The sequence below is a fragment of the Saccopteryx leptura genome, chromosome 5 (assembly GCF_036850995.1).
Source record: "Saccopteryx leptura isolate mSacLep1 chromosome 5, mSacLep1_pri_phased_curated, whole genome shotgun sequence".
NCBI classification, from domain to species: Eukaryota; Metazoa; Chordata; class Mammalia; order Chiroptera; family Emballonuridae; genus Saccopteryx; species Saccopteryx leptura.
The window spans coordinates 200712682-200735056 of NC_089507.1; the positions used below are offsets into that span (position 1 = coordinate 200712682).

At 48.2% G+C, this 22375-nt stretch overlaps 1 protein-coding gene across 2 annotated transcripts in view; it reads left to right on the top strand.

Moving 5' to 3' along the window:
* NFATC2 (nuclear factor of activated T cells 2) overlaps positions 1 to 22375 on the top strand; it is a 144254-nt gene that overhangs the window by 78743 nt on the left and 43136 nt on the right. For both annotated transcript variants that reach the window (XM_066387485.1, XM_066387484.1), the window contains exons 6-8: positions 2178 to 2318; positions 20961 to 21016; positions 21443 to 21569. In XM_066387485.1, coding sequence (XP_066243582.1) covers positions 2178 to 2318; positions 20961 to 21016; positions 21443 to 21569 — 324 coding nt within the window. The remainder of the gene's footprint in view (positions 1 to 2177; positions 2319 to 20960; positions 21017 to 21442; positions 21570 to 22375) is intronic.

Here is a 22375-nt window from a genome sequence, read left to right on the forward strand (position 1 = left end):
GGTCCCTGGCACGGACGGGGCTGGCCCTCCGCCCAGTTCTCGGGCTCTGGGAGGAACGCCAGGAGCTCAGGCTGACTCACTGAGGGAAGGACCAGCCTCTTCGGCCCACACTGCCAAGGCGAGGCCGGAGCAGATGGGTCCCTCATGCTGGCTGCCACCCAGTTCTCACCCTGCCCCTGGAAGGTGGTTGGCGAGGGTCTTCATTCTGTCCTGTAGGAAAGACTTGGTGGCTGGAGGGGCTAAGGGATGGGGCTCTAAAGCTGGACAAACCAGCTTTTGAGGGTTCACATCTAAGCCTTGCCGCAGAACCTTGGCCACGTGGTGACCGGACTTCTCTCGGCTTTAAGTTTCTCCCCAGTCAAATGTGCATATTTTAATACTTCCTTTCTCAGAAGGTTGCTGTGGGCGTTCGAGTGTATCATTGCAGTAAAGTGCTCAGCTTAGGTCTGCCTGTTCTTCCATCTTCCGTTATTGTAGATATGGATGAGATTATAGCTATGGAGAGAGATGGAGAGATAGATAGATATGTGTGCCAAGCTATATTAAGATATAACCATATCTAGCCCCATCTAGCCATCCATCTTTACATCCTTCCATCCTTCCATTCTTCCATCCTTCCATTCATCCATCCATCCTCTGTCTTTCCATCCATCCATCTGTCCATTCTTCCATCTGTCTATTCATCCATCCATCCATTCATCCATCGGTCCACCCATCCTTCTGTCCCTCCATCCTTCCATCCATCCATCCATTAGTCCCCCGCCCTCCCCCCCAAGCACCTCCTGCTAAGTCCTAGGCACAGGTCCAGCCCTGGGCCTACAGCTGTGTCCAAAGCAAAGCCCCTCCCTCCTGGAGCTTATGTTCTTGTGAAGGGAAGGACCCGCACTGATAAAACTACATGCAGCCCTGGCCGGTTGGCTCAGCGGTAGAGCGTCGGCCTAGCGTGCGGAGGACCCGGGTTCGATTCCCGGCCAGGGCACACAGGAGAAGCGCCCATTTGCTTCTCCACCCCTCCGCTGCGCTTTCCTCTCTGTCTCTCTCTTCCCCTCCCGCAGCCAAGGCTCCATTGGAGCAAAGATGGCCCGGGCGCTGGGGATGGCTCTGTGGCCTCTGCCTCAGGCGCTAGAGTGGCTCTGGTCGCAACATGGCGACGCCCAGGATGGGCAGAGCATCGCCCCCTGGTGGGCAGAGCGTCGCCCCATGGTGGGCGTGCCGGGTGGATCCCGGTCGGGCGCATGCGGGAGTCTGTCTGACTGTCTCTCCCTGTTTCCAGCTTCAGAAAAATGAAAAAAAAAAAAAACTACATGCAGTGTATCTGTAAGTGGAAAGTTCTTTGGAGAAAAACAAAGCAGGGTAAAGCAGGATAAAGGCAATAGAGGGAGAAACAGACAGACACACAGACAGATGAAGTACTGCTGTTTTAACTGTGAGGGAGGAAGGCAGAAGGGTTGGGGTTAGGAAGCTTCTCTGAGGTGGTGACATCTGAACAGAAACCTGCAAGAAGTGAGGAAGGGAGCCATGCAGGTAATCAGGGAAGAACCTTCTAGTGAGAGGCACTTGAAAGTGCGAATGCTCAAAGACAGGAGTATGCCAAGTGTTTGAGAGACAGAATGTTCTAGAAGTATAGCTAGGGCAGCATGATGAAGGGGGAGTTCTAGGGAGTGAGGTCAGAGAGCTGGTGGGGGCAGACCAGGGATATTTTGATGACCTAGTCCAGATTGCAAATAAATGTCAAAGCAAATGTATCTAAACCCTTCAGGCACCGGGTCCTAATGTGTCACTCGTGTGCGCCCTTAAGGTGTTGGCTGACGTCAGATGCAGAAGCGGAGAGGACACATTAGCAAAGGAAGTTTCTAATGGAAAAATCAATTTGCCTGTTCTTTCATAAAAAAAGAAAACAATCAAATCTTCATTCATCTTTCCCTTCTATAAGGACAGTCCCTGTCCCTTGATTTAGGAAAACAAAGTGTGTCGTTAGGAGGGAGTTCGCCCAAATTCCTTGGGGCATTTTTACAAGAACATAACATTTGCAGAGTCAGGTTGGCAGGGGTGACGGTTCCACATTTAGCGATGACGGCAGGTGACAAAGGTGGACAGAGCGTGTCCTAGCTCGTCACTGTGAAATCGGAATGCCTCTCTCGAGTGTCCTCACGTGACTTCTTGTCCTCTGTCCTCAGCCCAGCGATCCGCCCACGAGCTGCCCATGGTGGAAAGACAAGACATCGACAGCTGCCTGGTCTACGGGGGCCAGCAGATGATTCTCACAGGACAGAACTTCACGGCCGAGTCCAAAGTCGTGTTCACGGAGAAGACCACAGGTCAGGGCCCTTTTCAGCTCTTTTGTGCCCGTTGGGGCCATACAAAGGCCACAGTCGTCTGGTTCTAAGCAGCATTGATTTGGAAGCAGGTCTCTTTGTGCAGGGTTTCATATCCTGCCCTTTTTCTTCACTGTGACCGGTTCCCATATCTCTAGTGATTTTGATGTCGACACAGTTCACCATGCGAACATACTCAGTGGTTTTTAACCACCAGTCTACAGACCAGTGCTGGTCCGCCAGAAGTCTCGTGCTGGTCCACAAAAGAGTTAATCACCCTCATGTTGTATGAAGATTATAGACTCTGAAAATCACTAGTTGGCCAATCCTGGGTTGTTTCACTGAACAATAAATTTGGGCCCTACTATCTCCAACTCTTTTTAAAATTATTTCTTCACATAGAGAGGTAAACTTTTTCAACTTCTTACTATTATCAAGAAGGGAGGCCAGACAGCATGTTGAGTACACGTGCCTGCTCTGGGCCTGGACATCCTGGGTTCACACCTGGCTTTGCTACTTGCTTGCTGTGTGATCTTAGGCAAATTTCCTTACCTCTCTGTGCCTCCATTTCCTTATGTATAGAATAATAATATCAAGAGAGTTGTGCCTGACCAGGCGGTGGCGTAGTAGATAGAGCGTCGGACTGGGATGTGGAGGGCCCAGGTTCAAAACCCTGAGGTCGCCAGCTTGCGCTCCGGCTTATCCAACTTGAGCACAGGCTCACCAGCTTGAGCGCAGGGTCGCTGGCTTGAGCGTGGGATCATAGACATGACCCCATGGTCACTGGCTTGAGCCCAAAGGTTGCTGGCTTGAGCAAGGGGTCACTCACTCTGCTGAATCCCCCCTCCCCCGTCAAGGCACATATGAGAAAGCAATCATTGAATGACTAAGGTGCTGCAACGAAGAATTGATGCTTCTCATCTCTCTCCCTTCCTACCTGTTTGTCCCTGTCTGTCTCACTCTCTGATTCTCTCTGTCTCTGTCAAAAAAATAAGAGAATTGTCCCAAAGTTGAATGTGTTACTATATGTCAAGTAATTATAACAGCAGCAGGTGTTTTATAAGCCGATAAACATTGGCTATTTATATTTTTATTATAAATTGTATTGTGATTAATCTTCTTAGACTTTTAAGATTAATTGATCTTTTTGATATAAATCTCCATGTGCATCTTCTTTGTTTATTTACAGTTTATCCCTAGCAGTGGCATTCTGGAGAGCCATTTGGAGGGTTTTACATAGAGATTGCTAAATTACCTTCCAGAAATCTACAGATTGAAACTTCCACCCATACAATGTCAATACTGGTTTCACCCCTTCCCAGAAGTGCCAATTATATTTTTAAAATATCTTATTTTTCGATTTTACAGAGAGAAAGGGTGAAGGAGATGAGAAGCATCAACTCATAGTTGCTTCGCTTTAGTTGTACAGTGATTGCTTGTCGTATGTGCCTTGACTGGAGAAGCCCAGGGTTTCAAACCAGTGACCTCAGCATTCCACGTTGACACTCTATCTGCTGCACCACCACCACAGGCCAGAAGTGTCAATTTTTTAAATTAAAAAAAAAATTGCTGAATTAGTATTTCTTTTAAATTTTGCATTCTTTTGCTCTGAGAAGTGTAATATTTCTGTTTATTGGCCGTGTTGTATTGCATCTTGCATGCACAGTCTGGTAATGTGTTTTGCTCACGAGGGTGTGGTAAAGGGGAAATGATTGAGAGTAGGAAGAATATCAGGTTATGCAGTTGTTTGATCGTTATGGATGCTAGACCTAGTTTTATTTTGCTTTTGCTTTTGCTTTTTTTCTAATGGACAGGGTTTCAGTAGTTTAATTCAAAGGGGCGTGGATGTTTTGTTGATTTATTGCCTTTAGGACGACCCAGAGACTGTAACAGGCAGGTTTTCCAGCTGTGGGGCTTGTGCATTGCACAAGGGCACCTCCTCTGGTGCTGCCATTCACACTGGGTCCATCATGGATCTGTAGCTTACTAAGATACCTGCTGACGGGAGGAAGCAATGTGTCTGGAGGAGGGGCGCTTCTTCTCAATTCACAGAAAGCTTCCTCCTGGGGTGGGCCCTGCTACCAGCCACTTTGAAAGAACTGAAAAAGGCATTAAGGAAGGCTGTGGCAGTGAGGACGGAGATGGATGGTTTTGAGAGTGGTTTAGAAGGCACGTGGTCGGTCAGTGGTAGTGAAGTAAGGGGTTGGGAATGCAGACATTGAAATGGATGCATTGCATTCTACTATATGTTTGTCCAACACTTTATTTAACTATTCCCCTTTTGGCTCTGGCCAGTGGCTCAGTGGCTAGAGCGTTGGCCTGGTGTATAGATGTGTTGGGTTCCATTTCCAGTCAGGGCACCCAGGAGAATTGACCATCTGCTTCTCTCCCTTTACCCTGCTCTCCCTCTTCTCCCAATGCCAGTAGTTCAATTGTTTGAGCATTGGCCTCAGGCACTGAAGATAGCTTGGTTGGTATGAGCATTGACCTCAGGCACTAAAAATAACTTGGTACTCGAGCATCAGCCCAAGATGGGGTTGCCAGGTGAATCTCATTTGGGGTGCATGCAGGAGTCTCTCTCATCTCCCCTCCTCTCACTTAAAAAAAACAAAACTTGAATTATTCCCCTTTTGTTGGGCATTAGGCTCCTTCCAAACTCTGTGCTATTCTAAGTAACTCAGTGATGAACATCTTCTGTGTTCGTTTTGTCAGCTAGATAAGAACTCGTTCTCTTTAGCCAGTCTGCCACTCAGCTCCACTACTTTCTAGCTGTGTGACCTTGGGCAAGTTACTTATCCTCTCTGGGCAACAATTTCCTCATCTGTATAATGAGGATGAAGACAGTCCTACTTCATGGGGTGGTCATAAGATTAAGAACTCATACATGTTCAGTACTTAGAAAATGTCTGGTAAGTGCTTGATATGCTAACTAATGCTATTTGTTTTGGTTATTTCCTGTATGGTGGAGTGGATTCAAGGGGCCTTTATGTTTTTAAGTGTTCTGAAGGAGGCTTATTTATCAGGTGGTGGAACAATATAAAATATTTTTTACAGCAAGATTTTGTGAGGCTTTGGTGAGTCAGAGAGCAAGCCAGTGTGCTGAGTTCGAGGCTAACATGGGGGAAGTGCTTTGATGAGCAGGCAGAAGTCAGGAGAGGTCTTCCAGTGCCAGGTAGAGACATAATCTAGATTGGTTTGCTCATGAGTAAGGTAAATAGGGAGTCATGATGGATTAGGGTTAAGGGTACCAAGCTTTGGGAGGCTGCATGCTGTGGTGGATCCAGACACAGGCTCTGAGGTCAGATGCCCTTGGGTCGAATTCATGATCTACATTTAATAGTCTTGGCAGCCCCGCCCCTCTCTGAGCCAACATTTCTGCTTTTGTAAAATGGAGAGGATTTACTTCTCTTGAGATAGAAGATTTAAATGAAATCATACAGGTTAAGCTCTTTCATAGAGCTTGGTGCATTGTAGATGCTCGTTAAATGTTAGCTTCTATTATCATCATGATATTTAGTCTGTGGAAGGCAAAAGATAAGATTTTAGCTCATGGAACCAAGAGACACTGGAAAACAATGATAAGTAATAATAATAAACTATATGTCAGGCCTTGTCCTAAGCACTTTATATGTATTGAGTAATCTGATTCCTCATGACAGTCCTACAAGACAGCTACTGCTCTCCCAATTTTACTAATGAGAAACGGAGCACAGAGAGGTTAGGTAACTTAGTGAGGATCACACAGCTGGCAAATTGGAAGTGTTGGATATGACCCTAGCCAGCCCATCTCCAGCGTCTGCTCTTTTGACTGTTAGCTGTTCTACTCTGAAAAAACTGATAACCAGGTTAATTTTGCTGAAGACCTTTCAGCTGCTCTGAGCCACTGACATATAAATCATTTTGTGGTGAGACAGAGCCTTGACTTCTGCTGTAGGTCACTGGGGTCAAGAGGATGCAGTTCAAACCCTTTAGTCTAACTGAAGACTCCCAGATGCGTGTGGTTCCCGGATTGATGCCAGCAGACAAGCAGGGATATCCGAGATGCCCCTGAGACATGGTGGGCTTCGCCGGTGGGCTGCCTGGCTCCTGGTGGTTATGACAGACAGAGAGGGCTTGCTTTACGATTGTAGCGAGCTGCTTCTGCTCTTTTGACCCCAAGAACTCGCCTCCCAGCCCAGGGCTGTCTTCTGCAGGGGGAATCCCTGTTGCTCAACTTCTTTTTTCCAAAATGCATCCCCGTTCCCATCTCCATGGACAGCTTGGCCAAAGGCACTGTGGGGCGGGGTGGAGTGGAACAGTTGAAGTTTTCCAAGCAAGGGGAACCCCAGCTGGTTCTCACATTAAGGGAAGGTGACAGCCTCCTAGGCTAATCTTAGCCCCCACGTTGGGTCATCGGCACCATCAGCTCCAATGTTCTTTTTATAGCCACGGACCAAAGTGGAATTGGTGGTTTCCACTCCAGCAAGATGACAGATTGGAAAAACAGTAGGCAAGGGGCAGCACGGTGTTCCTTAAGTTAGAAAAGCTTGGTGTTTTGGAAAATGGCATCTTATTTATAGAAGCAGTAATAATAATGATTATTATATTATTCTTATTACGATTTTAAAATTACTTTAGGACTTCTAAGAGCCTATATGACCGGGCCCTCTCCTATCGCCTCTGATGTCAGCTTTTTTGACTCTCCCCCTTGCTTCCTGGGCTGTCACCATACCTTGCTTCATTCATTCTGTCCCCCACACTTGTTTCTGTGTCGGGACCTCTGCTTTCACTCTTTCTTCTTAGAATGTTCTTCCATCATTTCTTTAAGAAGCTGCTTCCTCCTGTCTCTTCAAGTGTCTGCCCCTCCGTGGCCCTCTGCTCTGATGTGGGTCATCCGTCCCCACACCCCGTCAGCTCCTGTCCCGTTGTCCTGCTCTGTTTTCGGGGTGGCACGTAGCACTTGCTGAAGTGATCTTGTCTGTTTGTTCACTCATTTGTTATCTGGTCTCCCACGCTAGACTCTTCGTTCCCTGAGGGCGGGGGCTTGGTGTGTTTGCTACTGTATCGTCCCTGGCACATAGTAGGTGCTCACACATACTACTGAATGAATGTGTCATCTCTTTTTATTGTTACACCAGCCCTGAGAGGTGGGCGTCATTATCTCCATTTTACAGATGAGGTAACTGAGGCTTGTAGAGGTCAAGTCCTAGACTCCAGGTCAGCCCACAGCTGGTGACAGAGCTAGAATCCCAAGCAGTGTTTATCATCAAACCCCTGAGTAATCTCTCTAATCACATCTAAGAGGACAAAGAGAAAACCAAACAGAACCACCAGGGCATTTCCTATTTACCACGCTCAGCGATGGCTGAAAAAGCCTTGATAGATCCTCTAAAATTTTAAAAATGCGTAACCGTTCAGGTCAAGTTCACGCCGGGAAGTCCGGGCTGTTCCTGACTTCAGCTGGGCCACCCGGGCCCCAGGCGGAGTCGGGGGTCCCAGCAAAACATTGCAAAACAGGAAAAAATCTAAGGACACAAAAATAAAAGTGATGTGGCCGCGGAAATGGGGTTGCCATGGCTTTGGGTGACTCCCTGCGCCTGGGTGGGATCCAATGTTTTGGAAGCTTCCTCCACATGACACAGAGTTTTGGAATTTTTCAGCTGGTAAATCTTTCTTAATTCGGGCCCCCTGCCCTGGCCAAGGAGCTCCCTGGCTCTCTGTCTTGCGGGGGTGTAGGTTGGAAGCTTGCCTGTATCGGCTTACTCAGCTTTGAAACTTAAATTGTTTGAAGAGAATTTGTGTTTTGTTTTGTTGGACGGTTTTCTTGGAACGGTCCGGTGGCAGAGGTTCCCATCACCTGTCGAGAGGGCAAATTGATTTCTTAGCGAGGAGGCGTAGGCGGTGGAATTCCCTCTTTCCCACTGAGTCATCATATCCTAACGTGAGTCATTTTATTACTTGGAGGTTCCCAAAGGTTGTATTTTGAGCTCCATTTAATAAATAGAAATGCATTTGCTTAAAATAAAAATTTTTTTTTTTTCTGCTAAATGAAGTATTTTTCCATGAATTCGTATCCTAGAGATACCGGAATCATCTTAGAGGAGGCGCCCCCTCCTTCCACCTGTTGGTCTCTGTGGGTTCACCCCGTGTGGAGTTTTCTGAAACAATAGACTTGGGATGGGTGTTCCTCTAGATTGGGCTTCCCTCTGGGAAAGGTCAGACCCAGGCTGGGCTGAGGCATGACGAAGGCTCTGGAGACCTTTGCCCCGGGTGACTCACGTCTGCAATGTCATCACCGCCACCCCTGGGCTGGAGCCCACCACTTACAGCTGGCTGGGATGCAGAGCTCTCCTCCAAAGACAGAGGCCAGATCACCAATCTGAAGCCCCACCGGGGACACAGAAAATGGTCTCATTTTTCAGAGAGCTGACTATTTGCCCAAACTTCAGTCCCTTGCAGGTAATAAGAACAGACTTGTCAGTGAAAAGGTCCCACAGCCTATCCTGTTGGGATGCCTTTGAAAGAAGACAAAGAGAAGTGAGTCCTCTTGGTCCTGGCATTTCCACCATCGGAAATTCTTTTTGGTGCCAACAGCCCATTGTGTAATTTGCAATTAGCAGGTTGGAATTCCCCCTCACCTCCCCAACCCAAGAAAACCGTAATATCTTTTATTAACTGTCTCACACCCTTTTCTATTACTTTTTATATGTTTTTGGTTGTGCACTCATTTTTTTTTTAAATAAACACTGTATATTTAAGGTGTAAGCCAGCGGATTTGGGACCTTTGGCAGAGTTGGCTTGAAAGCTGGATCAGCCTCATGTTACGTGTTCTGGGGCGCCTGCCCCCCATCTCTAAAATGGGTTTGCAGTCAGAGCGGTAAAAGAAGATCAGGGATCTGAACATGTCGAGCACATACATAGTCGGTACTCAAAAACCGTCAGCTGACTTTCCATGTGTCCCCCTGGGAGCTCAGTTTACTTAACACGTGGCAGGAAGGCAGGGCCATGTCGGTTTCGGGGAGAAGAGTCCTTCCTATCACAGGTGAGTGTCTTCCCACCTGTCACCCGAGCCATCAAGCTCCTGCCATCATGGCCAGAGCTGGAGGGAGCCAGCCCGCTCCCTGTCCCCACTTTACAGGTGAGGAAAACCCACTCACATACTGAGGTTGCCTGACTTTCCCGGAGGTGACAGGGCTAGTCAGTAGAGGACTGGGTTTTCAGAGTGACTGGCTGTGCAAAGCTGGTGTTAGGCCCTCCATAGATGACAGCTTGTCACCGAGAGGAGTCATGTCTGGGGAGGGATGGAAGATGAGCTGACGTTGGCCTCTGGGCAGCACGGCCAAGCAATGCCCTTTAGCCCTGCTCTGCTCACTCAGCCCCCGGGCCTCCTTCGTCAGTCCCTGGGTGTTTATTGAGCACCTACTATGTGCAGGTATGGTGCCAGGCACTGGAGATGTGTGACAGAGGAGGTCCCTGTCCTCAGGGGGCAGACAGTCTCAAACTTGTTTATAAGGAGGTCACTTTGAGACGAGGAAGGTGCCGTGAGGACAGTGAAACCAGGTCATAGGCGCAAGAGGAGAGTCCGAGGTAAGGGGGAAAATGTAGGACATTTAGTTAAATTCAAATCTCAGACAAACAGTGAATTTCTTCAGTCTGAGTATATCTTGTGCAATGGCACAAAGTTTTAAACATACTTGTAGTTTTTTTAAGAAAGTATGCATTGTTTTCTGAAATTCAAATTTAGCTGGATATCCTGTATTTTTATTTGTTAAATCTAGCAACTTTGTAGGGAATGGTCAAGGAGGGCTTCCCTGGGGAGGTAGCTTTGAACAGAGCCTTAGAGGCGGGAAAGAGAGAGCTAGAGGACTGTAGGTGTAATGTCCCAGGCAGAAGGAACCATCCAGTGCCATGGCCCGTGGTGGGGATGAGCTTGGGGCGTTTGAGGAACCGAAAGCAGGTCAAGGCAGCTGGTGCAGGGTGAGATCGCTGGGGAGAGGATTGGTCCCACTAGGTCCGTAGGCATGGCGAGGAGCTTGGATTTTATTCCAAAAGCAATGAGTAGCTTGTTGGAGGCTTTTAAGCAGGAGCGTGACATGATCTAATTTCTATTTTAAAGATTGTTCTTGCAATCTGGATGAAGAATGGACTTGCGGCGGGTGGGGGGGGAGGCGACAGGGACACATGGAAGCTGGGAGATGAGTGAGCAGCCCCTGTAGTTGTCTGGGTAGGGAATGGGAGGGGCGGGGGTGAGCCCACAGAGAAAGTAGTGAGGCAGGAAGAGACAGGGGAGGTGTTGGGGACCGATAACCCCTCCAGGTCTCACTGGATACATCTGAGCAGTTATACCACTCAGGCGGGTGAAATCCCAAGCTAAGGGGATCCTCCCGACCTCCCGCCCCTCCCATCCACTCGGCCCATCGAGCCTCTGCATCCAGGGAGCACACATTTATCTGCTAGTTAGCAGTCATAAAGCAGACTGAAGTGACTTCCACCATTTCCATTTAGCTAAATTTTAAAAGTCAGGGCTGGGACATGTTGTGCATGGTGTCCTAACCCAAACTGACGCTTTGATCCTCTCCCTGTTGCCTGGAGCCCTGTGGCAGGCTCCCTGGCCCAAGTGAGGATGGTTCCGCTTTCCTTCTCCTGAAGGGCCCCTCGTTCTTTCTGTGAGTGCTGATATGAGCCCGTGAGCCCGCGAGCCCTCTGCTTATCAGGGCTGACTGCTGAGACTCCGGACCCCACGCTAACCCTGCTGCTTCCTGACACTGCTCGGAGGCGGGGCTCCAGAGCTACCTGCAGAGAGAAACCATTAAACCAGCTGAGGTGTAGGGGCCCTGTGTCTGCATGCGCACTGGTTATCGAGGCGTGTTCATCTGTCCTTGTAGCCAAGTGACATTGAAGGCTATATGTTAATAGAGTTAGGAAGGCCCCTGCCCCCCCCCCCCCCCCGCTTTTTAAATTTTTTCTTCTTGCATGCTCTTGCCTAAGTCTTCTCTAGACCCAACCTCTTTGCCCAGAGAAGTTGGCTCTTTCCTCTTCCCCTCTGAGTAAGACTTGGAAGGGCCTTTTTCATACTGGCTGCCAGTCCCTGTTAATTTAGGGTGTGGGGGAAGTTTGCCTGAACATCTGCTCAAGAGACCGAAGGCCTTTATTTCATTCCCGCCCAGAGCAGAAGTGGACTTGATCTTCTTGGGCCTCTTCTGTTCTGGGCAGGTTTTCCCAGAGACTCAGACCTGGCTGTGGGACAGGAGGTGGGTGACACAGGGCTCAGGGTTGAGTTGTTCTGGTTGCGTTCAGTTCCCTGTCTACACCTATATTCCGGGTTCCTTCCTCATCAGTCAGTTCCCAAAAGGATTCTTGGGCTTGAGTTCCCAGTCAGGGCTCAGTGAGTTCTCTTTGTGGAGTCTTTTTGCAGGAGAGGTCAGTGGTCAGACCTTTCCTGAGCTCTGGCTGTGGGCCAGGCTCTGGGGAATCCTGAGGTCAGTTTGCTCATTTATTCTGCCAGTGTTTATTGAGCACCTATTATGTGCCAGACACATCGTGCTGAGGAAAAGGCAGAGAGCAAGACTGGTGCACGGTCCTGCTCTCTGGGGGCTTACAGCTTAGGGGGGGGGGAGATGGGAAACCAGTGGCAGAGGCAGTGATGTCAGCGAGTGGAAGGTAGGCACAGAAGATGACAGAGGAAGGGGGACACATTAGGGGAGACCTCCCCGAGCTAGACCTAAAGGAAGGGAAGAAACTGTTCCTGGCGACATCAGGAGAGAAGCAAGCGGGGTTGTTGGAGGGACAGAGAAGGCCAGTGTGTCTGGAGTTGAGCTGGGGGAGAGAGGCTGAGGAAGGAGGCAGGGTCCCCTTCCCGGTCAAGGTGAGGAGCCCTGAGTCATGTGTCTTTTATGTTCCAGTAGGACATGGGGCCCTGCCTGCTTGTCTGGGGACCTTGAGTGCGGGAATGCATTTGTGGCTGGTATCGTAGCCCCATAGCCTGTCTGGGGACCTTGAGTGCGGGAATGCATTTGTGGCTGGTATCGTAGCCCCATAGCCTGTCTGGGGACCTTGAGTGCGGGAATGCATTTGTGGCTGGTATCGTAGCCCCATAGCCTGTCTGGGGACCTTGAGTGCGGGAATGCATTTGTGGCTGGTATCGTAGCCCCATAGCCTGTCTGGGGACCTTGAGTGCGGGAATGCATTTGTGGCTGGTATCGTAGCCCCATAGCCTGCACACGTCCTGCCGTGCAGTGGGAACTTAGTCACTGCTGGTGGCCCATGGCTGGCCTCTGTCTAGGATCATGACCCCAGAGGGCTCCCGGGAGACAGGCAGATCAACAGGCAGTTGCCACATTACTGTTTTCATATGAGAAATTTTTTTTTGTTTAAAAAACAAACACTGAAAAACACAGATTGAAATCACCCACAGATCTACCATGTTTCTTGAATCACGTGGAGGACGACGTGTGGGTCTCACCTCATCCACCCAGTCCCAGCTGCCGGTGTGTGGCCGTATGAGTAGCTGAGACACAGATCCCCTCAGCTTAAACAGACATATGTAGAGGGACACAGGGTTGCATAGCGCTGCACATTCTGGTCTGCACCACTTAGAATGACTGCTTTTTAATATAACAGGGACACGCTTCCAGGTCAGAAAATATGATCTCCCTTATTCTACGGGCTGCCTGGTGTTTCTGTACCTAATATACCTGCTATTTCGTACCAAATATGGTTGGCCCGTGATTAACCTGCCCCCATCAGTGAATACTTCCTGTGGCCATTTTATTCACTTGCAGTGAGAGATGTAATGCAATTAAAATGAAACAAGAACCTGTGATACCCATTGGAATACTTGAGTCAAATGGCCAGGCAGTTCTTTCTCTCTAGAGTTAGACCCATGTGAAACACCAAATTCCAAACTAATAAGAGTGAAGCCAGCACTCGCTGTGGGCTGGGCAGCATTTTGCTAAGCATTTTACATATAATTTCTATTGAATTCTTGCCAAACTCTTGGAAGTCAGTAAATGAACTTTATTAGTTGTCTAGGAGGAGGAAACTGAGGCACAGAGAGGTTAAGCTACCGCTCAAAGTTCACACAGCTAGTAAACGGAGACAGTAGGACTCAAACCCAAACTGTGTGTGACTTCAGGCTGAGACAGCCCTGCCAGTATTTGTCGCAAGTTCCATTGCTTCTGGGAAGCAGATTCCAGAGAATGGGATTAGTGTGTTCTGTTGGTGAACCCCCAGGACTTGGGTACCGGGAGAGGCGGGGTGGGGGGCAGAGCCCAGGAAAATGGCCTTGAGGTATTTTGCGAACCACACACTTCCCTTGGAGACCAGCCCCCTTGAGTGTAAAATTGAGGACAGCCAGGGCAGCTTTCACTTACTGTTAGGGGCTTGTTTGTTCAGAACTGCGGGCAGACCCCTCGGGGAGCGGCAGTCAGGCTGAATGCGGGAAGCGGCCCTTTCGGCTCCGAGGCCTCAGGGTGCAAAGCAAGAGGGCACCTTGGCTTCCTCCCCTCACGGTTCAGGTTTCGATTCCTCATCCCCGAGAGTTCTCTCTCTCTTTCTCTTTAGATAATAGAGACAAGACCCATTTGGAAAGGAAAGAAAATCAGGCACTCTGCCACCTGTCTCCATATTAGATATTGTCCCTTTGTAAATTTCCTTTAGCCCGTGCCGGCAGGCAAAAGCATTTATAATCATGAGAATGTGTACTATTATTTTTAATTTTATTTTAAAATTTATTAATTTTTAGAGAGCAAGAGGAAGGGAGAGAGGACAAGCTAAACATCGATTTGTTGTTCCACTTGTTCACGATTTCATTGGTTGAGTCTCGTCTGTGCCCTGACCGGGGTCGAACCCTCAACCTTGGCATGTTACGATGATGCTCTAACCAACTGAGCTACCAGGAAATAATTTATATTAATTTTTGATTAAAAATTGCTTGTGATTTTTTTTCCAATATTTTATTCCAATGCTTTGGAATATATACAAAAAGATGAAAAAGACAGTATTTCAATAATCTGTCATACTAGCAATAATAATAATGCTTGCTAATATCTGCTGAAGATTTCTTTTCTGCCAGGTGTCTATTATCTTGGAATGACCCCCATGAGGTATAGATACTTTGATTTTCCCCATATTTGGATTAAGAGGCAAGGAGAGGTGAAGTGTCTTCTCCAAGCTCACAGGGGTAATTGGGGCAGAACATGGATTTGAAGCCAGGTCTGTCTGCTCCCGAGTTGGGGTACATAGGAATAAAATGGTGAGCGCTGGGCACGCATGCCCAAGAAGGCTCAGGGTGACAGCAGCCGGGCTGCCGAAGGCCTTTGGGAACGCCAGAGGGAGCAGGCGTGTCTTTCAATCCCCTGGTGTCTTTTCCTCCTGATGTGGGAGTTCCAGGCACCCGCCAGGCTGCAGGGCGCCAGGCTGCAGGGCTGTGGGCGTCTGCAGAGGGCGTCCAGAGGAAGCCCTGCCTGGCAGGTCGTTGCCCTGGCTGCAGCCCAGAGGAGGGCCGGAGGAGGAGAGGGTTTCTAATGGGGTAGGAACAGCCTGCTGCGGCCCGTGCGGGGGCCTCTGTGCTACCCGAGGCCCTCAGAGGAGGCTGGGCTGTGGGTGGTTCAGGGCGCTTCTCCAGGGCATAGGGCTCTGATTCTTTTTTTAGTTTTATTTTAATGGGGTGACATTGATATATCAGGGTACATATGTTCAGAGAAAACATCTCCAGGTTATTTTGACATTTGATTATGTTGCATACCCCTCACCCAAAGTCAAATTGTCTTCTGTCACCTTCTATCTGGTTTTCTTTGTGCCCCTCCCCTCCCCCCCTTCCCGTAACCATCACACTTTTTTTTTTTTTTTTTGTATTTTTCTGAAGCTGGAAACGGGGAGAGACAGTCAGACAGACTCCCGCATGCGCCCGACCGGGGTCCATCCGGCACGCCCACCAGGGGGCGATGCTCTGCCCCTCCGGGGCGTCGCTCTGCCATGACCAGAGCCACTCTAGCGCCTGGGGCAGAGGCCAGGGCCATCTTTGCTCCAATGGAGCCTTGGCTGCGGGAGAGGAAGAGAGAGACAGAGAGGAAGGAGGGTGGGGGTGGAGAAGCAAATGGGTGCCTCTTCTATGTGCCCTGGCCGGGAATCGAACCTGGGTCCCCCGCACGCCAGGCCGACGCTCTACCGCTGAGCCAACGGGCCAGGGCCATCACACTCTTGTCCATGTCTCTGAGTCTCATTTTTATGTCCCACCTATGTATGGAATCATATAGTTCTTAGTTTTTTCTGATTTACTTATTTCACTCAGTATAATGTTATCAAGTTCCATCCATGTTGTTGTAAATGATCCGATGTCATCACTTCTTATGGCTGAGTAGTATTCCATAGTATATATGTACCAAAGCTTTTTAATCCACTCGTCCACTGACAGACACTTGGGCTGTTTCCAGATCTTTGCTATTGTGAACAATGCTGCCATAAACATGGGGGTGCATTTCTCCTTTTGGAACAGTTCTATGGTGTTCTTAGGGTATATTCCTAAAAGTAGGATGGCTGGGTCAAAAGGCAGTTTGATTTTTAATTTTTTGAGGAATCTCCATACTGTTTTCCACAGTGGCTGCACCAGTCTGCATTCCCACCAGCATTGCAGGAGGGTTCCCTTTAGCCAAGGAGATTAAAGACTTGTACTCAGAAAATTATAAAACATTGATAAAAGAAATCAAGGAAGATACAAACAAGTGGAAGCATATACCGTGCTCACGGTTAGGAAGAATAAACATCATTAAAATGTCTATATTACCCAAAGCAATTTATAAATTCAATGCAATACCAATTAAAATACCAATGACATACTTCAAAGATATAGAACAGATATTCCAAAAATTTATATGGAACCAAAAAAGAACACAAATAACCTCAGCAATCTTGAAAAGGAAGAATAAAGTGGGAGGTATCACACTTCCCGATATCAAGTTATACTACAGGCCATTGTACTCAAAACAGCTTGGTACTGGCCTAAGAACAGGCATATAGATCAATGGAACAGAACAGAGAACCCAGAAATAAACCCACAGCTTTATGGGCTCTGATTCTGAAGAGAAGGAAAGGTCAAGTCCTGAGAGCAAGGGACCAATTTCCCAGGGGAAAGGAATGCAAGTTGTTTCCCGTCCTGACAGAGGACCAGGGGTCCTTGGTTTGGGGGGGGGGGTGAGCAGCAGAGTGGGACACTGAGCGAGATAGCATGGGGTCAGGTGCCCTCCGGTCATGGGAATAACATCAGGCATGTCCCAAGTGAGGGCATCCTGCAGACACCTGACCAGTGCTCCTCCCGAGAATGGGAGATTGCAGGAGACGTGGCTGCGTGTCTGTCTCGAAGGCCCACGGAGCCAGGGCACACGGACGTGGGGGTTGGGGCGAGGTGCTGGGGTCAGGTGCGCATCATGTGTCGTCTGCAGAGGCTGCCGTGGTCAAGTCCCTGTGGGGGTGCCTAGGCTGGCCAGATCATCTGATTTTTTTTTTCCTAAGAGCAAAATCTGCATTTTAATGTGAAATCTCATTTTGAAATGGCAACTGCTAATTTAAAAAAACCTCTAAGCCTCTCTTACAGGCCACAAAACAAGCCAGGTCTCTGGGGGTGAGGCCAGCTGTGGTAAAATACACATAATATACTATTGATTATTTTAACCAATCGTTAAGTATATAATTCAGTGGCATTAAATACATTCACAATGTTGTGTAACCATCACCACTGTCTATTTTCAGAACGTTTTCATTTTTCAAAACAGAAACTCTGTACTCATTAAACAATAATTCCACCCCCACACCCTCAAGTTCCTATTCTTCCTTCTGTGTCTGTGAATTTGCCCATTCCTTGTGTGCACTTCGTCTAAGTGGGATCATATAGTATTTGTCCTTTTTGTGTCTGGCTTATTTCACTTAGCATAATCTTTCAAGGTCTATCCATGTTGTAGCATGTGTCTGAATTTCCTTCCCTTTTCAGGCTGAATAATAATATTCCATTTTATGAATAGACCACATTTTGTTTACCCATTCATCTACCCCTGGACACTTGAGTCGTTCCCACCCCGTGGACCTCTGCTCTTTCTGAAGGAGCGTTATCCTGCCCCGGCTACCGCTCAGATTGTGACTGTGACTGATGACGGTGATTTTAATTGTGATGACAGATGGCTGAGTGCTGGGGTAGGCAATGAGGTAGACAGTCTCTGAGGATGTCGTAGACAATGGGGAAGACAGTGAGAGAGGTGGTGGGGGTACCCAGGCTACTCTGTGAGCCCTGAGGGGACACACTTGATCTGAACAGGAGACCACAGCTGAGTCTTGAAGGATGAGCCACCTGGAATGCCTGCCCACCTTCCCGCATTAGGTCGGCAGAGGAGCGGCACGGGCGCAGGAATCAGACCGCATGATGTCAGTCGAAATTAGAAGTGCTAGCTCAAAACCAGGCTGCCTGGGTTCAAATCTGGCTTCTCCAACCATTAGCTGTGTATCCTCGGGCCAGTGCTCTTACCTCTCTGGGCCTGAGTATCCTCACCTGTCAGATGGGGTGATGAGCAGACTGTGGCCTAGGGTTGCTTTGTAGATGAAAGAAGTCCATACCTGGGAGGTGCGTTGGGTGATGCTTCCTACATAGTGAGTTCCCATAGGCAATAGCTGTTGTTACCTTTCCTGGGGGGGATGAGACTGGTGTCTGGAGAGGCTAGAGCCAAGGCGGGATCCAGGGTGTGCGGGGCCTTCAAGGCCGCTGTGGGAGCCTGGATGTGATCTGGAGGCCCGGGGGGACAGGGAAGGGTTTGAGAAGATGTGCATAGTTATGATGGATGTGACCCTAGAAAGATCCTGCCTACGTAGGCTTCACAAGAAGCAGCTCAATGTCTTTCTGCTTAATAACCTTGATCTTTTCTCCTTGAAATCATCTCCATTATTAGATTGTGCCAGTAGTTCCTTAAGGACTGTGATAACTGTCCATTGCATGCCTTTGGACACCCCCATTCCTTCTCTGGGCCTCAGTTTCCCCATCTGATGGTGTTGGGCTGGCTACTTTCTCAGATTACTCTCAAACAGCCGTGCAGTAGAATTCTATGGCTGCTGGTGGGTGGAGTTTTACTTATACACGCCCACTGGGGGATGGAGAAAGGGGTGAAATTTAGGGAGAAGGGCTTCCTCCCATTCCTTGTGGGTCCAGAGACCACGAGAGCTCTGCTCTTGGTGACACCCTTTCCATCACACCTTTGTTCTGCATTCTCTGTGCTTCCTCTCCCATTACTGGCGTGAGTCAAGGCAGAGAGCTGGGGTGGGAGCTTAGTGTACCCAGCTGAATACTTCCTGATCACTTTCAAGGTACTTCTCCCTTTCCTCCTAACTGAGACTTCTGAAAACAGTCCTTCCTTTGCAAAGCAAGTCGGACTCACACAGGATGATGAGCTAGACCGACAGGATTGTGGTACCAGTAGTGGCAGAACTCAGCCCAGCTATGAGAGGCTAAGGAGGAGGAGACACACCAGACAACCAGACATTGTTCATTTCCTTGGTTAATTGTCTGCTTGATCTTCCGACTTCGAGCTCCCATTGCAATTAGTGAATGGGAATGCATTTTTGAACAAGGACACATGCCTAACTTGTACAACCACCTGGGAGGAGGACACTGTCCCTGTTGGATAACCTTGACCTGTTTTTGACAAAGGAATAAGGATTTTTCTCTGACTAGTTCTGTTCATGACTTTGCACACAGGAAGTACCATTTTTGTGACTTGACTTCAAATTCCTTGATAAGCATCTATCTATCGCCTCTTGCTTCCTTCTGAGCAGTGGCTGAAGTTACCTTCTGCATTTTTCTTGGCCCCATCAGCAGCCTTTTGCTTGGCCCCATCAGCTGCTAACGCTTTTGTTTGCTCGGACATGAGGCGTTTACATGAGATGTTTACCTATAATTCGGTGGGTGTTGGGGAGACGGTGATGACTGTAACTTGGTTCCTCCCACAGGGATCTTACACTCTAGTGAAAGTCAGCATTAACCACTCTTTCCTCCTCCCTTTTGACGTAAACCCGTAGCTTCCTGAGTCATTTCAGGAGTTGCACCTAGTAAATAGGACCGTAGGCCAAGACTTGCAGACTGACTTGAGACAGAGGCTCTAGCTGGGCCGTTGCTTGTTCATTGCTAAGATTAGATGGTATCTGCTTTGGTAGCGATCACAAGACTTTTTATTATTATGTTCTATTCTAATCTATACCACTGAAGTTCAGATGATGCACAGACACCAGATTTCTTCGGTTAAAGCTTAAGAGCCAAGACTGTATGGGTTCAAAGCTAGCCTATCACAGGAGGTGCTAATAGCTGTGCTCTAAGTAGGGGTGGACCTCGAGTGTACGATGCTGGGTGGAATGAGGCAGAAAGAGAAAGGCAAAAACCGTGTAACCATTTTAGAATCTTAAAACGCCAACAACAAAAGCAAACAAGCAAAACAAAACAAAAACAAACTCAAGATACAGAGAACAGATCAGTGGTTGACAGAGGAGAAAGGGTTTGGGAGGTGAGAGGAAGTGGGTGGGGCATGGGGTAAATTGTATAGCGATGGAGAGAAACGGGACTTTTGGGCTGATCACTTTATAGTGTATACAGATGTTGAATTATAATGTACACCTGAAACTTATATAGTTTTCTAAGGGGAAAGGGGTTTTTTGAACAAACATTGAGACAAGGCACATACCCTAGCCCACCTTGGAGAATTATGCTGCATGTGAGCAGGTTAAAGGCTCTGAGATGTCCTCCAGTAAAGAAAACCCACTTGACTTTGACTCGGCATTTTCCAAATGCTTATTAGCTTACAGAATTTGTTTCCTATTCTCGTAAACCCAGTTCACAATCTTCAGAGCCAGTGTTCCACAAAACACCCTGAAAACACTGGTGGAAATGATTTGTTTGAGCCAGAAGCTGCCCAGCAGCCAATGTAGGTGGTCAGCAAAAGGAATCTATTATTTGAAAACGCAGAGTTTTGTTTGGCCTGGTTTGTTGGCCCCGAACTGGGGAGCCTGTGCTGTGATCCAGAGAAGGAGAGTTTGCTACTAGGGAGAACCTCTCATCGACTGCTGCAGTGAGCTGGCTGAGATCCGGGCTGCCTGTCGACTGAAGGGCGGAGGGTGGGCGCCTACATTTCCATCCTCTCCAGTGACTCATAAGCCAGGACGTCTTAGGACAGACTCTGTGAGCCACCTGTGTTCTCAGACAACCAAGAAGGCATGTCTGAGACAGCCAGTGATCGATGATGGGCGTTTTGGAAATATTCTTTGGTTAAACAAAGCATGTGTTAAAATAGAATGTATAACAATCCTACTATTATTTTTAAAGAATGGAAGATATGTTGGCATTCAGATGTGGAGGTACAAGATAACGGTGATGGAATAATGGGCTGTTTTTTTTCCTGATTTTCTGTTATTGCTGAGTTTTCTGTTGTCACCATGCATTTCCTTTGCAAAAAGAAATATAAACATATGAAAATAAAACTGTGCATCTGCGTCTACATACATGCGTGACGCAAGCACACACGTACGCCTTACTGAGATGACAGAATACAAAAACCAAGATGAATAGAAGTCGGTGAGTTTTTGTCTTCAGTCTTTGGTATCTAATAGTTCCTTCACAGTCTGTCATTTTTTTAATTCTTCCAGATGGGCAGCAGATTTGGGAGATGGAGGCCACGGTGGATAAAGACAAGAGCCAGCCTGTAAGCACCCAGACAAGATGACTGAATGCCCTGTCATGTTCCCTGCCCGCCTCCCTCGAGCTCTCTTTCCTTCTTTTTTTCCTTCCTTTCCCTTCCTTTCATCAAAGTCTCAGTGCTGTGGACCTAACAGGCGCTCAGTAGGCATTGAGTTGACGAATGAATGAAACATTCCTTGAGCACCAGGCCCTCTGATTTTGTAACGGTGACATCTTAGTGTACTTGGTGTACTTAGTGTACTCTAGTAAGTGGCAGTTCTGTCTTTGCTCTGGCTGCAAAGTCAAATTCCCCTTAAGTAGAATTCCATCTGGAAACATATATGGTGCGTGTCGTATCACCGTGTAGATGGGCTGGCTTCACGTGCATGGGGCCTTGGACAGGAATTGAGATAGCATTGCCGTGAAGCTAATGACAACGCCTTCCTTCCAGAACATGCTTTTTGTTGAGATCCCTGAGTATCGCAACAAGCACATCCGCAGCTCGGTGAAGGTGAACTTCTACGTCATCAATGGGAAGAGAAAACGAAGTCAGCCTCAGCACTTTACCTACCACCCAGGTGAGGAGCTCTCCCCCAGGGCCCCGTGGTGGGAGGGGCAGCACCAGCCCGTATGTGGGTGAGGACACGTGATGTCTGCTGTCGGCTGGGCCACCTTGGGCTGGTGACTCAACCTCTCTGAGCCTCAGTTTCCTCATCTATCAAACGGTACCTTCCTTATAAGAGTTATGGAAATCAAATACGCATAAAGCGCTTAGCACAGGAAACTGATATCAATGCTGTGAGCTAGTATTGTTAATATTTTCCTCTAGGAGGGCAGACTAGGGAAGGGAAGCTGGCAACTCCTGTTCCTGTCTTAGATTTGATCATGATAGGGGTACAGTTGAATATGCCCTAAAACCTATGGAACCTTTAGTTGACCCCACTGTTAGTCATCACCCTGTGGCCAAGTGGAGCTCTTAGACGGATAATCGGGCCAGGTGGTCTTATTCCCACCAAGCATTGCAGTCCCAAGAAAGGTGACAAGGGCCGTTTTTATTCATCCGTGTGTCCAAAAAGTGTCTGAATGTCACATACCATTCTAAGCTTGAGACATAGCAGTGAGCAGAACAGATGAAAAGCCCTGCCCTCAAGCAGCAGATGCCCGGACAGGACTCAGCTAAGAGGGGATACCGAGAGGATTGCTGTGTCAGATTATGAGTATTGCTGTGTCAGATTATGATGGGGCTGCAGAACAGGCTACAGGTTTCTCAAGGCTTGAGACAGGCCCACTAGCTGCCTTCCCAGGACTGGATGCCTATAATCTGAGACTGTCACCCAGGGTATAATTTCTGTCCTGTGACAGTTTCACAGGGAGTCTCTGGGCA